Source organism: Nyctereutes procyonoides, unplaced genomic scaffold (assembly GCF_905146905.1).
Source record: "Nyctereutes procyonoides isolate TBG_1078 unplaced genomic scaffold, NYPRO_anot_genome, whole genome shotgun sequence".
Lineage (NCBI taxonomy): Eukaryota > Metazoa > Chordata > Mammalia > Carnivora > Canidae > Nyctereutes > Nyctereutes procyonoides.
The window spans coordinates 5,159,038-5,179,650 of record NW_026575142.1 but is presented as its reverse complement, the minus strand read 5'-3'; the positions used below and the strand labels follow the sequence as shown (position 1 = coordinate 5,179,650).

Here is a 20,613-nt window from a genome sequence, read left to right as displayed (position 1 = left end):
TGGTAACAATACCTACCCTCAGAGAATTGTTGTATAGATATACTAAAATACATCATCAACAGATCTGATAATAATTAGTATTAGTATTATTATTGGTAATGTGACTGTAATTCCAGAAAAAAATAAAACATTATTTTTCCTAGTATTGTTAAAACACAACTGATGTAAAAGATACCTAAAGAGATGGAATGACTTAAAAAATTTAATATTATATAACATAAATCTGTAAAATGTATTAATTAATATTCAACCAGCTTCAGCAAGTTTCAAAATGACATGAAAGCAGGAGTCTGGTTTATTTTTTAAATTGTGATAGCACAAAAGCCTCTCCTTTATCTGGTAAGTGATAACTATTTAAATAAAAGTACAGAAAACAGTAACATTTTAGGGATAAAATCAGCTCTTCGATTTCCTTTTTTAATGGACATTCTAGACAAGAAGCATCTGAGCTCCATCTAGTGGATAAAGGAAGAAATACACCAGTTCAGGATACCAAACTATAAGGTGTGTATGATCTAAGATAAACAATTTACATTCTTTCTTATGTGCATTTTTAGGTAGGTTTGAAAAAAAAAATCAGTATTTCAAAGTATGGTAATTCATTGGAAAATGAGTAATTTTTTTTTAAGATTTTATTTATTTATGAGAGAGACAGAGAGGGAGAGAGAGAGAGAGAGAGAGAGGCAGAGACACAGGCAGAGGGAGAAGCAGGCTCGATGCAGGGAGCCCAACGTGGGACTTGATCCTGGGTCTCTGGGATCACGCCCTGAGCTGAAGGCGGCGCTAAACCACTGAGCCACCCGAGCTGCCCGGAAAATGAGTAATTTCAGAATAGTCTTATAAAGAGAATTCATGCTGTTCTTTATACTGTGTTAGCTTACGACACTCTTTAGACATCTTTATTTTTATAAAATGAAGTGGAAAAAAAAAACATTTTCCTTACAGTCAGCTTATTTGGAATAAAAGTAAAACAAATTTATATTAAGATGAAAAAGACTGAATAAAGAAATTATGGAGACAAAAGTAAGACTAAAAATCCATAGAGGAAGTCCAAATTGAAAATAAAATAAAATTAGGACAATTAGATGATTCTTTTTTTTTAAATCTGGTCATTTACTAACACACTATGTCAAAAGATTTATATTCTACTTTTACTCTAAAACTTGGTTACCAATTATAATGTCTCCATCATCTCATCTTTATTGCCATAGCCGCCGACCAAGTTCAGGCTCTCATCAGCTCTCTTCTGACCTCTCTGCCTCCTCCCTTGGCCCCCAGCAAATCCATCATCCACACTGAGCCAGAGGGATTCAGTTAGTAAATCTTTTTGCAAGGCCTTCTAAAATTTCGTCACTGTACACCTCCACCCCCACAGTAAAGAATTATTCCCTGCATTGTGTTCACTCTGAGCTTTGTACACACTTAAGCATAACACTTATTACATATCTCCTTGACAAGATATGACAATGACTTACTTATATTTGTATTTCCACCACCTGACACTAAATTGTATTGAGCAAGCAAATTAGTTACTAGAAAGGAGGGAAGGAAGGAATAAGAGGGAGAACAGCATGAGACAGTTTTTACCTGCACAAGTTCATTGAGAACAACAGCATCAAAGCCAGAAAGGTACTGCACATAATACCTCTGCATTACAGGTCCGTATTTCCTTACATGTGCTCTAAGCTCTTCCATGTAAAATATTAATTCAGCAATGTGCCTTTTAAAAAAAATTCAAGAGAAGTATACAAAAAATAAATTCATCACTATCAAGGAACACATAAAATGCCTTTGGTATTACTACAAGTTTTTTTTCTTAGAAAAAGCACTGCTAAATATCATCTTATGTGAACTACTTTTTAAAGATATCTCCCATGATGGAAAGTAAAATTTAAAAAACAGCAAAACAGATATAACTAAAAAATTAACAAAGGACCACCCAAAATGAAAATAAAATTAGGGTATCTCAAAAATTACATCATTAAAAAAAATCACAAATAAAAGACGATTAGAGAATTGGGAAGAAATATGATTTTTCTATATGCTCTTACTTCTCCTCTTACTGAAAGACTGTAGACTAAAAAGATAGAAAGACATTTCAAATAACACACTTGGTACAACTCTACTTCATAAGGATTCTTATTTAAATTTTTGTGTGGTTAATCATTTTAAAAACTGAATTCCAAAGGAAATATTACTGGTTATAGCAAGAAAACAAGTAAGAACTTTACTTTATACCCAGGGTATTGGAAAGGAAACATTAAAAGCCCTAATATTAAGCTACAGTTGACTTTGCATTATAATTCGTATCATCTAATGATATATTACAAATATTACTTTACTATGAAATATGAAAAGCCCTAAAAAAGATTTTTCAAAATAATTTAACTCCACGTTTTCAAATTCCACATTCCATATATCAAAATATTCAAAAAATAACTTTTTAAATGTCGCTAACTTACTTGTCTATAAAGTCATCTGCACTCTTCTTTGGCATGTTATCTGCATGACGAAGTAGCCAGATAATTTCATCACGGGCAAAGGATAATGCCATAAAAACAAAAAGTGCCTAATTAAAAAAATAAACACACTGCTTATTCTCATGCCAAGATTATAAACAAAACCTTACTCATAATTTTTCTGTAAGCGAAAAGTCACTGGCAAAAGCTAATAAAATCAAGTTCAAAAAACAAAAATGACAACAGAAGAAAACTTGGGAAAGTACACATGTAAGGAAGAAGTGAGAAAAACACAAAGAAGTGTGATATGTGAGTGTCAATTCATTCTCAGTTTTAGTAAGATTTCAAATTTTAGCACAACTTCCCATAGAGTATTTTTAAATTTTAATATGGTACACCAATAGTTGAGATAAGAATTAAAACAAATTTTAGTAAAACTTCACAATGAGTTTTTCATTTTAAGAAGGCATACCTATAATTAAAATAAGAATTAAATTAATTACCTTAGGACCTAGCAAGCCAGGTTGATCAGAGAGGACAGTAGCCAATTCTTTCAGCGCAGACCTTAAAAATTTGCGTCTTTCTCTGTGCATTGAACCACTATAGGGAAAGACATCATTATAATTTATCTGTTGCCACTAAAATCATTATTGGCTATTAAATGACTTATCATTTCAGGTCAATTTCCAAAGATTTTTTTAGAAACCAGAAGCCCTACAAATATCTTCTATGGTATGTCATCTCATTAAATGACTTTCCAATCTTATGTTTATCCTCACCTTTCTTGCGTTTTTATAACCATGTTTATTCTGTTACTCTCCACCTATCAAAATCCTACCCAAACTTTAAGACCAATCCTTCAAGAAGCATTTCCCAAAATCCAGATGTCTGTTTCCAAATAATTTCCATAAATTTAATAACATTTAGCATAGCACTTCATAAACTGAACTGTGAAATCCTTGAAAGCAAGCAATGCTCTACTATATAGTTTTTTGTCATCCCCACAAAAAAAAATCAATGAACACAAGGTAATATCTGATTATCTATAACCTAGTTTACTAAGTACATTCTATTAAATATGTGAAACCCTCTAAAGAACTATATACAATAAAGATATTAGGATGAGATCATTTGGCACTCTTGTTCAAAAGCAGAAAGATGAGGAAGGGAAGAGATAATTATAAATATTCATTACTAGGTATTTTTAAAATACAAAATTTTAAAAAATAATTACTCTTACATATTAACATGGAAAAAAAAAATCACAGAATGTCCTAAGTATTCCAACTCCTCACACTATGCAAGACATACACTGTCCCAATTTAAGTTTTAATTTTAAGACTGTGATAGGTTTAAAAAAAAAAAAAAGCAGTCCTCCACACACACACATACACACACACACACACACACACACTCACACTCACACACTATGTATATATGCCAAAACAGCAAGTGTAAAGAATACAGAATACCAGAAATTTGGCTGGGACACAGCAGGTTAGTTTTAGAAGACACAGATACTTCTAGTTCCAGCCTAGCCTCTCATCCATAAAAAAGGGATGATGATACCTGCCTCAAAGGATACATCTTTCATAATGGCTGATACATAGTACTTTTACAATGTTAGGTTAATTCCAATGACAAGCAGTTTTTTAATCTAACAATAACAAAGTCCTCCAGTATGATTTCTAAGATGAAAAAGGGCAAGGTTATTTGGACTATTTTACTACACAGAGTTGCTGCAAGGAGCCTGCAGTGTTATTAATACAGAGAGAAAAGGTCTATAAAGTAGTATGCCTGGCACATGGTAATGAGGAATTCCTATGAAAAATTACTACTGCTTACTGTTTATGATTACTTTATATAATAAAGGGGGGGAAATGCCTTACCTTTAAAAGAGTTTCATAAAAGATAGCTATGACACCATATATGTGCTTACAACAGGGTCAATCCCATGAAGAAGTGAAAAACATTTGTATTTCTGTATGTGAAGAAAGGAATTCTAACACACTCCAAAGTATGTTATTTGTACTAGAAAATAACTTTTTAATCATATAAGCATTTCATTCAAGTAAAAAAATATGCATGAAGAAATGATATAGCACTGACAGCAATGAATAAAGAGGGTTTAAATTCCCAACATCCATCCCATAACCTAAACCTAAATTCTAAAACTTCTTGTGGCTTTACATCTGGCAGTGCTATAATGGCAAAGGTGCATTATCTTCTCTCTGGCTTAGAGAAATACAGATAGGTCAAATATTACTTCTACCTAGGCTCAACAGAGAAAAGATATACACAAGTATACCATATATTTAACAATTAAGTTGAAATATCAAGTTATTTATAATTATTTCTGAGAAAATTGGGAAGTTGCTCAAAGATCTTAAATATGCTAATTTTTAAGTTATTCTACTTACTAATGTAAAATATTTACCACAATTCAGGAAAGCCATATTTTGAAAAGTAAATACTATTGAGGGGAGTGTAAAGATGTCAATTTTCATGAAATAGTACAAAAATCATCACAACTTGCAAAGTATTGGCACAAAAGCATAGTAATGGTAAAAGACTTGAATGACACCTAAAATAAAGGCTCTGTAAGGTACTTCCTAGAATATTTTTATTAATACCTCAAAAATACTTAAGGACTGTATGTATGCACTAACTTGAAGCTTGCAAGATACTGATATTTACTTATTTTTCATTGATTCAAAGTCCCCCATTTCTATCACATCTTGCATACCAAAAGTCTGCAATCATTGAACAAAATTATGCTTTAAGAAAAGAATTCTTCTTGATTGTAACTTCCACAGATAAGATTGAACTACTTACGCATGTGACACAGCTGCCTCTTTGCATTCTCTTATGTCATTAATACGCTTATTATAGCTACATGCAAAAAAAAAAATTTAGAGCCATGTTAATCTTAATTTCATCAGTAACAGTCAAAACGAGTTAGCCAAATACTAAAAGTCAATTAAAAATGACTATTAGCAACAAGAAAAACTAGCCCTCAAACTAGAAGTGCATGGAAGAAATCTACCTTCCTCCTTTCTCGGTCCCTTACAGTACCAGTTAAGTCTTCTTAGAAAAACAGATCTCATATTATATTAAATCTAACAAAAAAAAAATAAAGCTCACTATGTAGATCTTGAGTAAATACACCTCATTCAGCCCCCATAAAGACATTAAAATTATACTTCCATTGTAATTAATAGTGGTTTCTAAAAAATCTAAAGTAATAATAAAGCTATTTAATGCTATCTCATTAAAAAAAATTCTGAAAGGACATATTAGGTCAGCAACACTAGTGAATGTTTAGACATATGAGTTTTGTTGTACAAAAAACTGGGGCGGGAAAGCATATGACTACTTTAAACTAAAACAGGACACCAACATCAAAAAGTTTAAAGGTAACATCTGAAAAATAAGTGCTAATAAATGTTATTTTCGTAACTACTACATACAAAAACTGAAAATTCCTATAATGTTAAAGAAAAAACTATATTCCTGACAACCTGGCTAAAACCAGTTATACCAAGAACTTCAACTTCTAAATTAAATATTCTTAAGATTTATATGTTCTTTGAGCAAATGTCCAAAATACACTAATTCTGTAATCATTGTCCTTTACAACTAAAAAGCTTTTATACTTAATGGTCTGACTTGTAACTACTGCTAAGTCATATTTTAAATTGATCACTCATGATTGAATAAAAAATTAACAATTTCCAACTTTAAATAAGATTCTTAACTGGTAAATTTATTAGAAAAGCATAACAGAAAAAAAAGGGAAAGAAAAGTGTAACAAAAAGACAGTCTCATGATGCCATGAAGCATATGTGTATCATAAATAAGCTCACTCAATATATAGACCACCTTGTTCTAAATGCTTATAATTTATATATAAATATGATTTCACAGAGAGGTTATCAATATGGTAAGACACAATACAAGTTTCAGGATTTTCAATCTGAATTAATTAGAAAACGAAAATTAATTAGAAAATATCCCAAAAGACAGGGGGTACTTGCAGGTACTCCAGCATCTAAAATAAAAGCCACATAAGAGTTGGAAAGTACATGGAGCACTAGACCTCAGTTTACTACTGAGAATGTCAGAAACACCCACGCTGACAGAAATCCGAACAATAGTCACTTGAGAAGGGGATTGATGGATGGGAGATGGAGCGTGGCAGCAGTGACCCAGAGGGGTGCAAATCAATTTTCTAGGGATAATGGAAATGTTCTATATCTTGATCTAGGAAATCAACAACAGTATTCATATGCAAAGTTGTTGAGTTATACACCTAAAATTTATGCATTTTTCTGTCTGTAAATTTTACTTCAAAATTACTAGGGGGAAAAAAAAGCAGATTCCATTAACCTCTTCAAGATATAGATATAGGAAATACAAGTCAGGAATGATGTCCAGGCTCTTAATTCACATCACAGAGTAATTCTTACACTAAAATTTGAGGCTTAAGTTGATAGTCTTAAACAGATCTTTATTTTTTATTGACTAACAGATGCTTTGTATCAATTTCATCAAGACATTTCCAAACTGAATATGAAATAAATCTGAGTAAACTTCATTTCTACCCGCAGCTAAAAAACCAAAACATAATTATTTGACATTCTCAGGTACAGGGGGTCCCAGAATATTTTAGATGCTTCTAATTTCAAAAGACTTCAAAATTGCTACCAAGTCTGAGCTCAGCCTGACTTCTATACAACAGCTACAGAACCTCAAGTGGAAAGAAATGCAGGCATTAAAAATTTCAAGAACACGAATTTGTATGAACTGTTTGCTTTACAGGGAATGAATATAAATGAGTCACTTGGAACATCTTATTAAAAGGAACCGTGATTTCTCTTGTGCAGTGGTCTGAGTTCTATAATTGCTGTAATTAATTTAAAGAAGAGCTTTTGATTGATTCACATACTTAATTTTAAATAGCACTTATAAAAATGTCAAAACTCTAAAATGTATATGGTACTTTTAGCAATATTTATGTCTAAACCCATATCATGATTTGAAAAAGAGGAGACATCTTCTCTATCCTAGAATGAAAATTTTGAAAAGGCAGAAACACTAGAAACTTTAATCTACAAAGTTACCTATAAAATTATGAATACTACCATAACAGGACAATTGTTAAAAACAACTTGCTATGGCCAGTAGGAAAGTACAGGTGATCACCACATGATCCTTTTCTATCACCAAACTTCAATAAAAATACCCTTCTCCAAAAAAAATAAAAGACAAGATAAATGAAAATGTCATACCCTCGTATGTTTACAAATAAGTCTTCTGCAGCTTTATGAATGTGGAAAACTTCATCCCGAAAGAGAGAGAGGCAAGAGCTACTTTGAAGAGCTAGCTTCCAAAGGTTCAAAGCTGTCGCATCAGTATTTAGAATCCCATGGCACAAAATGAAGCCAACTTTAAAGAAACAAAAGTAAATACAAATATAAAAGTATTCCAAAATTGAAATCTTTCAGTTACAAAGTTGCTTTCAAAAATTTCAGAAATATAAACATAATCACTAAATTGAGGATTTCAAGGGACAGGCAATAATTCATATACATAAAGATGGCAACATATTTCTCTCAATCTTCTGTATACTGCAAAATCAGTTCTTTGAACCCACACTGATGAGAAAAAGAAATGTTGCTTCTGGGTTGTATAAGTCATTTTAATAAATGAATATATTTATTTATAAAATCTTTATATTTTAAACAAAAGATCAGAAGTTACTAATTAACACATAACTTACTAATCGTTACAACTGTTAAAATAACTGAAAAATAAGGCTAATCTACTTTTCTAAATCACCAGAAGAGATGTAATGGCATCTTGCATTTTCATAGCAACTCATAGTTTACCAAATATGTTCCACATATATTATCTCACATGATTCTGCAGAAAAGATAAAACAGATGGTATCCTTTTCTTTCATAGTTGAAAAAATGAGGGTTCAATGACTTACATAAAGTTATATTATTAACATGTTAGAGCTAGAGTTAGCCTCAAGTATTTACCCTTAAAGTCTATTATTCACTCAATACATTATGCTGCTCTCTAGTATATGAATTCAGGTAACTCTTTCATCTTTTGTTATCTACTTTGGAAACCCTACACAAATGTATAATCATATATATGTTTGTGGGTACTCTCTCTAGCCCTCTGTACTAGGCCACAAAACCTCAACTGTCATTCATTCAACGTCTACTCAGTGCAGGCTATACACAAAGTACTGTACTGGACCAGTTACAAATCAACCGTATTTCCCATGAAATCTCCCTAGGATTCTCAGTAGTCACTCCCATCTTTAAACAAACTCCTGAATCATTAACATACAACTTGCCATTTATCTTTTTATTTTTAGCTCAAGAACCTTCCTTTAACAGAGCCACTACACAAGCAAGTTAACTTTAAAAAAAAAAAAGATTTTATTTATTTATTCATGAGAGACGCAGAGAGAAAGAGAGGCAGAGACACAGGCAGAGGGAGAAGCAGGCTCCATGCAGGGAACCTGATGTGGGACTCGATCCTGGGACCCCCGGGTCATGCCCTGAGCCAAAGGCAGACGCTCAACCCGAGCCACCTGGGCAGCCCCAGCGGTTAACTTTTTAAGTTACGTAGACATATTTTTAATCCGAGGACCCCTAAACACAAGCCAATTATACGACCTGGTACACAACCAAAGACAGAGAATACATGCATGGAAATTTAAAGAATCCTTATGAGAAATTGTCTGTAAAAGATTCTTTCCTTATATAATGACTTTTTACTCTAAAACCCTGAGTAAAAAGAGATTTCACTTAGTGTCTTATACCTTGTGGAATACTTAGATTCACAAAATTGCTGCTGATAATATAAGATTTCTCTAAAAATATTAGCAGTTATACTATGTGTTACCATGTTTTATTTTTTAAGATACGGATTACCTCTGAATTTAGTGTATCTATTTGTTTATGATAGAATCAAAAAAAGTAAATTAATTTAAGATTGCCCAGATCAGAATAGTTTTTGTTTGTTTGTTTTGTTTTTAAGATTTTACTTATTTACTCATGAGAAACAGAGAGAGTGAGAGGCAGAGACACAGGCAGAGGGAGAAGCAGGCTCCATGCAGGAAGCCTGATGTGGGACTCGATCCCGGGTCTCCAGGATCATGCCCTGGGCTGAAGGCAGCGCTAAACCGCTGAGCTACCCAGGCTGCCCCAGGATAGTTTATTAAATCACATTTTACCCATCTTTCCCCACCAAGGTCCCAATAAAAGAAATGAACATTTTTTTTCATTTTTTAAGTCACAAAATTGTTGGAAAACAAGATAAAAGACCAATACTAGACAAGAAAGTTGGAGAAAATCTTTTAAGAATCAACTATCAGGGATCCCCGGGTGGCGCAGCGGTTTAGAGCCTGCCTTTGGCCCAGGGCGCGATCCTGGAGACCCAGGATCGAATCCCACGTCGGGCTCCCTGTGCATGGAGCCTGCTTCTCCCTCTGCCTATGTCTCTGCCTCTCTCTCTCATTCTGTGTGACTATGATAAATAAATAAAAAAAAATTAAAAAAAAAAAACTGAGGGATCCCTGGGTGGCGCAGCGGTTTAGCGCCTGCCTTTGGCCCAGGGCGCGATCCTGGAGACCCGGGATCGAATCCCACGTCGGGCTCCCGGTGCATGGAGCCTGCTTCTCCCTCTGCCTGTGTCTCTGCTTCTCTCTCTCTCACTGTGTGCCTATCATAAATAAATAAAACAAACAAAAATTTCAAAAAAAAAAAAAAAAAAAAAAAAACTGAGCAAACTTTAAAAAAAAAAAAAAGAATCAACTATCAATTTAAAAAGAAACAGAAATTAGTAACACAAAAGTCTAGAAATGAAAAAGAAATCTTTTCCAAGGAGTCCCTCTGAGTGCAACCAATATAGTAAGAACAACGGGGTAAGTTATTTTATAACTGCATTCCAAAAAGCTGGGTCTTCAACATTCCAGACTCTCAGTAACTCTTGGCCCCAGGTTACAATCTAGACCTGTGATCCTCAAACTTTAGGTTGTATCAGTACTGGGAAGGCTTATTAAATCACACTGCCACGATCCATTTACAGTCTACGTTGGTAGGTCTAGGCCGACATCAAGATTCTGTGTATCTAACAAGCTCCTAGGTGATGCTGCTGACCCAGGGACCACACTTTGAACTAATCTAAAGCAAAGTGCTAAAGAAAGACTATCTTCTACAGAAAAAGTTCTACTATGAAAAAAAAGAAAAAGAAAAAGTCCTACTATGAATATCAGGGTCAAAAAAGCGCTGAGTTGAAGGTAATTCTTAACCTCTGTTAACTCTACTCAAGGCTCAGCAAAGCTCAGAGTTAACACTTTCCATACTTCAGCAACTGTTCTCATGCCAAATCTATCTGCCTTATATATGACCCTGTGTAGCCTGCCTTCTGACCCACATCCCTGCCCATAGTACAGAGCCTTGCAATCAGCATTCCTGTATAGCCTGGGGGAACTAGTGCTATTAATTCTAGAAGTCACCCATGCCACCTAATTCTACTAATCACCTCTGTTCTACAACCATACTTCCATAAACATGAACAATCAGGGAACAGGATACATACATTTAAGCAAAATCAACACTTTGAAAGCTGTCTTTTGAATCAACCAAGAGGCAAAGAATGAAAATCTTAATTATCATAATAGAAGAAAAGATAAGTATCAAAAATGATCAATGTGAAAAATATAATTAATAAAAATGGCTAAGGAGGGGCACCTGGATGGTTAAGCATCCAACTCTTGATTTTGGCTCAGGTCATTATCTCAGGGTGGTGGGATCAAGTCTCATGACAGGTTTCACACTGAGCCCCTCTGTTTGAGATTCTCTCTCTCTCTCCCCCTGCCCACCCCCGCCACTCATGTGTGCATATTCAGAAAGAAAGAAAGAAAGAAAGAAAGAAAGAAAGAAAGAAAGAAAGAAAGAAAGAAAGAAAGAAAGAAAACCTTTTTTTTAAAAAAAAGCTAAGGATAGGGAGTATGTCCTAAATTACTTTTCTTTCATAATAAAAACAGTGCTATTCAAAGTGACAGGGCATACTGAGATTAAGTAAAGAAAAGGAGTATTTAGAAATTTTCATAAAAATTTGACATTTATAGTAGAAATCTAGTAACAATCTAATAATTAAAAATGTGGATTTTTTAAAGATTGTATTTATTTACTCATGAGAGACACAGAGAGAGAAGCAGAGACACAACACAGGAAGAGGGAGAAGCAGGCTCCATGAAGGGAGCCTGATGTGGGACTGGATCCCAGGACCCCGGGATCACAACCCAAGCTGAAGGAAGATGCTCAACCACTGAGCCACCCCTAAAAATGTGAGCTTTTCTTTTGTTTATCTTTATTACTTTATTTCTGGTAACTTTAGTAATTCACTTTCAGTTATTAGTAGTTTAGTCATTCATATTTTATGTAAGTATCAATCTAAAAATTTGTTTTAAAAAAAACCTGATCCTTCACTATAATTTGAGGCATACTATAATAAAAAAATCAACAAATACTGCCTAACAGTCAAAAAATCAAGAAACAAGAACTAGAGAAAGTAAAAAACACAAACGCTTAAAATTATTCCCTCTGCCACTGGACCGGGGGGTGATACAAGCAGCTGTATTATAGCAATTCTCATTCTCTATTTTATCTGTGTGTCACCATGTCTATTACCCCGAAAATTTGTGAACTTTTCAGGAGCACAAGAAATTTTATCCTCCATGCATCTAACTGCCAACCATGAGTCGCTATTATATGTACTGAAGTAAATCAAAACCAAAAACATTAAGTGAATAAACAAAATATTTTTTAAAATCCTTAAAAACAAAACAAAAATGTAGTTTTGACAGCTATACTGAGAGGCAACATAATACACCATGAGCCCTGGCATTAGCCTGGGTTCTTATTTTGCCTTTATCGATTACATATGTGAATTAAGCTTTAGATTCCTTATCTATAAAAGAGACGATCTAGTCTTGACAGGGTCATAAAAGAACTGAATGAAGTAATGCACAGAGAAGGCGCAGGACAGTGCTTAGCATAGAAGTAATCCATGTTACCTGTTATTTTTCTCTAAAAACTTAAAACCTGAGGGGTAATTACAAAACTAATTTTACTTACAGATTATCCATTTTTCCATTGCATCCAAAGAAAGATATTCACAAGGCATCTTAAAAAGAGAAGATACAAATCTGTGATTAAAAGAATTTCTAAAAACACAAATCCTGTACTGAGTTACACTCCTTTTTTTCCTCCTAAAAATTCTTACTACTCAATAGTTGGCTCAAATACCACGACATATTTGAAAAGCTAGATAATAGTTTTATAACTTATATTTAAATGTGCAGTCATAAAGGACAATAAGAGCTGTGCCCCTTTCATATTTACACTCCCTGAAACCTCCCTTAAAATAATACTCCTGCTTGTCTTCAATTTGGTAAATGACAACTTCCAAATTTCCTGTCTATTTGAGAGTTTGCAGTATTCCAAAAGATAATATTTTAATCAAGTTAAAAAAGATTAATGTACATGGATGTTCAGTGTCTCATCCAAATCAGTAATTATGTGTGTGTATTCTCCACCTGCAGAACATCTTTGTTCACAGAGAAAAGATTAAACAACATGAGGGTTAGGAGTGTCAAAACCCCCTCCCTGCGCAGTTGAAAATTCACACAGAACTTCTGACTCCCAAAGACTTATCTACTAATGGCCTACTATTGACCAGAAGCCCTACCAATGACACAAAGTCAATTAACATATATTTTGCATGTTAATACATATTATACTATATGTACTCACAGTAAATTAAGCTACAGAAAAGAAAATGTTATTAAGAAAATCTTAAGGAAGAGAAAATATGGTATTTATCAAAAAAAAAAAAAAAACCCAAGTGTAAGTAGACCCACACACTTCAAACTTGTGCTGTTCAAGGGTCAACTACGTGAAAGAATTAGTAATGATTTTCTCTGGTTGGTGAAGATTGAGGTGTTTTTTGTTTTTTTCTTTAAAACTTTCTGCATTTTCCAAATTTTCTACCATAACAGAACAAAACATTTAAATTAGTGTAAGAAAATACTTACACTAATTGTATTAACTCAGCATCAGAATTTAGAAATAAAACTCAACAGTAGGACTTAATGAGCATTTAGCAATAAATTTCACTGATGAGCTAATATCAATTAGAAGAAAAACTGCAACAATACTGTAAAACTTATGTTATTTTAAAAATCAACTCTACTATTTTCATTCGAAAAGGGAAAAATAGAACCATACAGTGTCAGACTGTGCAGGATTAAGCATTGTACTAGGTGCACTGATGAGACTCAATAATTGGGCATTTCTCCACTGGTCAGCTGAAAGATTCCTTCGAGGATACACCATCTGAAGAGAAATCAGTGCATCTGAAAGAGACTAAAATAGGAAAAAAGGAAGTTGAGGAATAACATTTTCCTTTCTCATTTAAATTTCAGCTACAACTGCTGTGTGTTTCTAAAACTGTACCATCCTAAAACAACAAAGCCTAATCACAACTACGCTCTGTATAATATTTGAGATGGGTCTGGCAATCTCCTTTAGAATTTTTTTTTTAACTTCATAAAAGCAAAATAGATTCTGCATTCCTGGGCAAGAGCTTAGCTCAGGAAATCATGTTACTTCCTTAGAAGTTAAAATGTTTGGCAATCTTGACATATTTATTTCAAAAGGGGTAGGAAACCTAGTGTCATTCTTTTGTACTCTGATAATTCTCACTGAAATAACAGAACATTAGGGTTATATGACTAAGTATTAAGAGAGCGCAACACATTTCATATTTCTCCAAAGAATGCCTTATAAAAAAATGTACTCTATCTGAATAAATTACTTAACTTCTATCTGCCGTTTGTTTTGTTAACTACAGCTTTATCATCAAGATACTCAATGTTTCTTCTCATCTGCTTCTTGTTTGCTTTTAACTGTGCTTTGGTACTCATCTCTGCTTCCTAAAACTTCTGTATAAGAGTGATTCTTTAATCTAGCTGCACATGAACTACCATGGGATTTGTTCAGAAAACAGAAAGCAGGATCCTACCTATAACTTAGTAAACTAGAACCTCAGAGTAGACTCTAGAAATCTCTATTTTTATGATGCTCTACCAAATGATTATATTTTTTAAATTAAATTAATTTTAACAAATTCTAGCAAATACAAAATAGACTTTCCACTAAAACTTGGGATACTAGGATGCCTAGGTGGCTCAGTTGGTTAAGTATCTGACTCTTGATTTCAGCTTAGGTCAGGATCACAGGGCCATGGGCTTGAGCCCTGTATCAGGCTCTGCACTCAGTACAGTCTGTTTGAGATTTTTCTCTCTCCCTCTCCCTTTGCTCTTCCTCCACTCACACTCTCAAAAAGAAGAAAATCTTAAAACAAAAAACCTGGGATATCATGGTACATCAAAAAAAATCATAATAAGGAAATAAATGGTCTAATCCAACTGTATGATTGTCCTCAAGCAATTTAATAGCCTAGTATATGTGAATGAGTATGGAGAGTTTATTTAAAAAGAGATCCAACCCTTAAGCCCTTTAAGGAAATTTTTATCACCTAAGTGGGAAAAAAAACAAATTTGAAGTGGGTAATTAAAAATAAGGTCAGACATGATTGGCAAGAAGTCAGACACAGATCCAGAGAAAAAACAAGGGAGAAGTAGGGAAGCTAGTTCTAGGTGAGGAAAAAGAGACAGATGACTAAAATCAGAGACAGATGACTACGATGTGCTCATCAACACTCTGAGGAATCCTGACACTTACATCTATTAAGGACGATTTTTACTTCAAATTTGATGCCATCTATTAGCTTATAACTAATGATCCAACTAACTTCAAAACATTAAATATATAAATTTGTGGCTATAATACAGCTATGCAAAAATTAAACTGCAAATACACCTTCAGAATTTTCAGAGGTAAGAAAATAAAGGAAAATTTTGGCATTAACAGATGCATACAAAATAGTGTATTATTAAAATGTCTAATACTCATCATTCAAACAGAATGAACTAAGATTCTGAAATCTTGGCTTTTGCTCTGGTTTTGCCATTACTGCCAAATGCCTAATCGTGTCAGTTCTCCAGCACTCAACTTCCTTACCTATAATGAGGATTTATGAGATACCTATACATTTCCTTCATGTGCTTATGTACACTGAATCAGCCTTAACTGCAGAGAAGCCATAATGGCAAGACTCCTTCGAACAGAAATTTTTTCAATATATTGTAAAAGACAGACATTCCCAAGCATTTTCACAAAACTCATCATTTTTTCCTCATTAAAAAGCTTTATTAATTAATATAGCTAAAATTTATCAAATACTATGTATCCAAACACTTTTTATGAAGTAACTCATTAAAACATCCTAACAACCATGAGGCAAGTACCATTACTTCATTTTTACGGATAAGAAAAGTGAGATACAATGAAAACAGTTAAGTGACTTTCCCAATATTATATACTTAATAATCAGCAGCATTGGGATTAGTACCAAGATAGTCTAGGATCAGAGTAGACATTCTCAAATACTAAGTTTCACTACCTCTATACTCAATACCAAATGTGAAAACTATAATGAATGATCCCTGAGTCTCCATATACTACTTGGAATCTAACTAATGAGTGCTCCAGTTCACAATTAGATAAAACCATGCTTGCCTACTATTCATATCCCATTTTAATGTTTTTCATAAAAGAAGTTTGTTAACTCTATTCACCCTTAAGTCATCTCATATGCCTATTTATTTATTTATTCATTCATTCTTTGAGAGAGAAAAAGAGAGAGCAAGTGTGCATGGGTGGGCGGTGGGGGGTGGGGGCGCAGGAGGAAGAGAATGGGAGAGAATCTTAAGCAGGCTCCATGCTCAGCATGGAACCTGATGAGGAGGCTCAATCTCATTACCCTGTATCTCACATGCCCATTAAAGCACATTTAAAAACCAGGTCCTACCTTGCTGTGGGGTACAAATTCTTCCATCATCTTCTTTAAAGGGTTTTCATAATCCACAATCATCTGACCAAGGCGTGGATATTCTCGGTCACTTAAAACAGACATATCAAGTATCAGTGAGTTGTTAGCCATCAAACTAAGAACTTTGCAAAGATTTGTATAATGGAGGTCTACCTTGCTCCATGGGTCATTTCGTGAGCGTAGTTGTATAATCCAATGATTGCCTTCCTTTCTTCAATTCGAGACAGCAGTATCATTAGTGTCGTATAGGTTATGATCAAATCTAAGTAGTTCTTTGTTAAATCAAAGTTTACAGTCTAGAAAACAAAAATCAAGTTTAACTCCTTATTTTGCTAACTTTTAAATGCACAAAAATCTTCACAGCAGCTACTGAAATCCAATCTATAGTTATTTATTTTATTCCCATTTCTAAAATTCTAATTCCTTTCACCAAAAAAACATACCTAAAATTTGGAAGTTACAGATAATAGTTTTGTGTTGGTGACACAATTTTATGGATGAAAAAAAGTTGTTATTGCCTTAATTGGTAACAGTTTAAAAGAATAAACAAAAGTAGGATAACAAGGAATATGGAGCCAATCTCACTAAGCAAGAAAAAGAAGTATTAAATAAATAAGTAATAAAAGTCATTCAATAAGTAAATTGTCACCGGAGACATTCTTCACTTTGATTTTCTGTATATAGAAATTGTCTCACCTAAGAAAGATCCCAAGTATGTCTTTTACAGAGAAAAATATTATTCACTTAACTTTTTAAAAGACCTACTAAAATACTAGAATTAAGAACTATTTCTCAATATGTGCAAGACTCATACTCAGTGACAATTAAATAAACAAAACAGAGAATACATTATAACTTCTTACCTTAAAAAAATGCTACAAAATAACCCAAATTAACAATGCTAAAATTTCACACACTAGTCATGGAGATTTTTTTCTAAAGAAAAATATTCAGTCTCCTTAGTTCTATTAGAAAATCAGAAGAGAACTGGAAACTTTACTGAAAATAATACTTACAATATCAAAGAAGACTTGGCAAACATCAATAGTATTCAGCAATTCACAAACATGGTCCTAAAAATAAAAGCTGATTTTAATCTTTCACCTATATAAATAATACTGAATTTAGGAAACACATACAAATAAAATGCATTTTAATTTTTAGTTCTAGAAGAATTCTAATTTTATTATCTTCAGGTTACAAAGCAATTTATACAATTAACAAACATTCTATGTTAAATTTTACATATTAAAATACATTACCTTAAATTCCATAACATCTACAAATGTGAAGTAGTACAATGCCAGATTTTTCAGAATCTCTGATTTTTCTTTCTGTAGCTGTGCAAGCTGTTGCTGTAAAAACAAAATCAGAATGCATTGTCCATTCAGAACAAAGATATTTAATATCACTACAAACTATCTTCTTTTATGATTACTATATGGAAGCAGAAGCTCTTAGAAAAACATCTCTAGATGACTAAGGCTTTTTTAAAAAACCAAAATACTTGAGACAGCTATTGCTAATAGTGATCAGCAACTGACAGCATGAGGCTATAAGACCAATCAAAGCAGATTAGTATCAAACTGTACTACTATTAAGGAAAGTTGGAAAATGTTAGGAAAAAATACAAATGAACTCTTCAAAAAAAATTAAAAACAACTCATAAGCATGAGCACATTACTAGAAGTGAGAGGGGGGAAAAAAAGATGAAAAACACTGTAACTTACACTACAAAAAAACAATATGCTTTATAAATTTGGAACTTACCAAAAAGAACATCCAGGCAAAGCCACGTTACGCATGCAAAATAAAATGTAGATACAAACATAAAATACAGTAACGGTTCCCTGACCAGATCCACAAAACACAGTAATACATTAAACAAAAGCAAAAAACCACAACAACAACAAAAAAAAAGAAATGAGAAAGAAGCAAAACTAGAGTTAAGACACGGGTAAACATGAAAGAGGGAAATGTGAATATAAAAGATAAATATTATTCAATCAGCTGTATTATTAAATTTACAGAAGTACTAAGTTTTCTTTTTAAAACTATCGATAATTCTGAAAGAATCCAGGTAATTTAATGCCCTGTATCCTAAGATTTACAGAATTCCAGTAAACTTTCTAGAACTTTTGGTCCTGAGTGCAGTCTACAGAATAGCAACTCCACACCATTTAGGAGCTTATTAGAAAAGCAGATTCTCAGGCCCACAGATCTACTGAATCAGAATTAGCCTTTTAACAAAATACCCAAGTGATCTGCATGTACATCAAGTGCCTGAGAATCTCTTGTCTAGAATATGAGAAAACTAGAAAATATGGGAAAGTGGCTTGAAATAACAATCTGGCTATCAAAATCCAGTGTTGAAGCTCTCAGGCAGTTCTTACTTATACAGGACGGCTGGGGGGAAAGATGCCTCTGCATAATTGTATTGAACCATCATGAAAAGCCAGAAAATTACAGCACTGAGTCTATCATCAAGGGAAGATCTTAAAAACTGTAACAAGAGTATTTAAAACAGCAAGCACAGCAGTCTGGAAGACCAGCTAATACAAGGTAAACTACCCTGAAGACTGCAGTCCCTGAAGACATTTAAAGAATTATATCGAGAAAACACATGTAAATGAAGTACCTCATTACTTCCCCTAAATGCCAGACTTACTACTTCTTATAGTGACGTGTAATTGTCTTTAGCTTTGTCTATGAGACTAACGGACTTTATTTTGAACAATATACGTTTCAAAACAATTCCATGTTCATATGCACGTTTTTAATCATCACCACTCGTATGTAACATCAAGCAGATACTTATTTAAAAATGATTCTATTTCTGGGGGGTGGTAGATGGTCAAAACGCGTGAAGGGGAGTGGGAGGTACAGGCTTCCAGTTATGAGTCAGTCACGAGAACAAAAGTCCAGCACGAGGAATACAGTCAAGGGTGTTACAGCAGCACTGCAGATAACAGATGGGACCGCCCTGGTGGTGAGCGCAGCATTAACACGTAAACTTGTGGAATCACTACGTTACACACCTGAAACAAATGTGACGCCGAGTGCCAATTATACTTCAATTAAAAATAATGTTTAAAAGATTCTATTTCCTCAGATTATACTACTTTTACCTTGTTCAACATTAAACATATATGATTTATGTCTTAGTTCTTTTTCTTTTCAGTAGCTTAAATTTGAGTTTTGAAATAGGTGAAAGTAGACTCATAATAAGAATATAATTCAGTTGCTACTGAGCTTAATTATTAATAGTACCTCCTTTCAATTTCAGCATCTTAGTTTAGACAAGAAAAGACACAGTCACCATCTCATTATGGCTTTAATGATCTTTTATACAATCCTCATTTTACATACTGAGAAACTGATGCACATAGAATGTAAAAGGCCTGTCCTGACATTATATAACTACTTCATGGCAGGGCAAGGATTGGAAATTTCATTCTCTTTTTCCTAATAAAATGAATGTTTTTTCTACCATTCTGCATGCCCACCAATTTCCCTTTTTAATAAAATCTCATTGTGGTCTAAATTTCTCATTCCCTTTTATTTTCCCCAAACCATATGTACCTAGCTTCTATAGTGACTAAAAGAAATGCACTCAACTAATGAATGTCTGAATTCAAAACAGTCACGTTTTCAAGATCCTACACAATTTGGTCCTAAATTTAATTTACCTTTTCAATCTAAAATTTCCCATAGAGGGCAGCCCGGGTGGCTCAGCAGTTTAGCGCCTGCCTTCAGTCCAGGGCGTGATCCTGGAGACCCAGATCAAGTCCCACGTCAGGCTCCCTGCATGGAGCCTGCTTCTCCCTCTGTCTGCCCGTGTCTCTGTCTCTCTCTCTCTCTCTCTCTCTCTGTGTGTCTCATGAATAAATAAATAAAATCTTTTAAAAATAAATAAATAATAAAATTTCCCCTACATTCATTCATTCATTCACACACAGTAGCCAAAACAAACTATACACTATTTTCTATACACATCTCATGTTTCGTTATTGTTTCTTCAACTAAGTCATCCAAATCCCACTCCTCCCAAATCACTCAGTTTAAAAGTTAACTGTTTTCAAGAAACCATCCCTGAGGGCAACTGGGT

General features: G+C 33.6%; 1 protein-coding gene across 1 annotated transcript in view; it reads right to left on the bottom strand.

Annotated features, from left to right (window-relative positions):
- NCKAP1 (NCK associated protein 1) overlaps window positions 1–20,613 on the bottom strand; it is a 106,471-nt gene that overhangs the window by 48,903 nt on the left and 36,955 nt on the right. The window contains exons 3-13 of the mRNA XM_055308549.1: window positions 17,768–17,860; window positions 17,522–17,578; window positions 16,659–16,801; window positions 16,485–16,575; window positions 13,778–13,915; window positions 12,626–12,674; window positions 7,751–7,907; window positions 5,295–5,351; window positions 2,963–3,059; window positions 2,463–2,569; window positions 1,588–1,720 (exon numbers count right to left, since the gene is read on the bottom strand). Coding sequence (XP_055164524.1) covers window positions 1,588–1,720; window positions 2,463–2,569; window positions 2,963–3,059; window positions 5,295–5,351; window positions 7,751–7,907; window positions 12,626–12,674; window positions 13,778–13,915; window positions 16,485–16,575; window positions 16,659–16,801; window positions 17,522–17,578; window positions 17,768–17,860 — 1,122 coding nt within the window. The remainder of the gene's footprint in view (window positions 1–1,587; window positions 1,721–2,462; window positions 2,570–2,962; window positions 3,060–5,294; window positions 5,352–7,750; window positions 7,908–12,625; window positions 12,675–13,777; window positions 13,916–16,484; window positions 16,576–16,658; window positions 16,802–17,521; window positions 17,579–17,767; window positions 17,861–20,613) is intronic.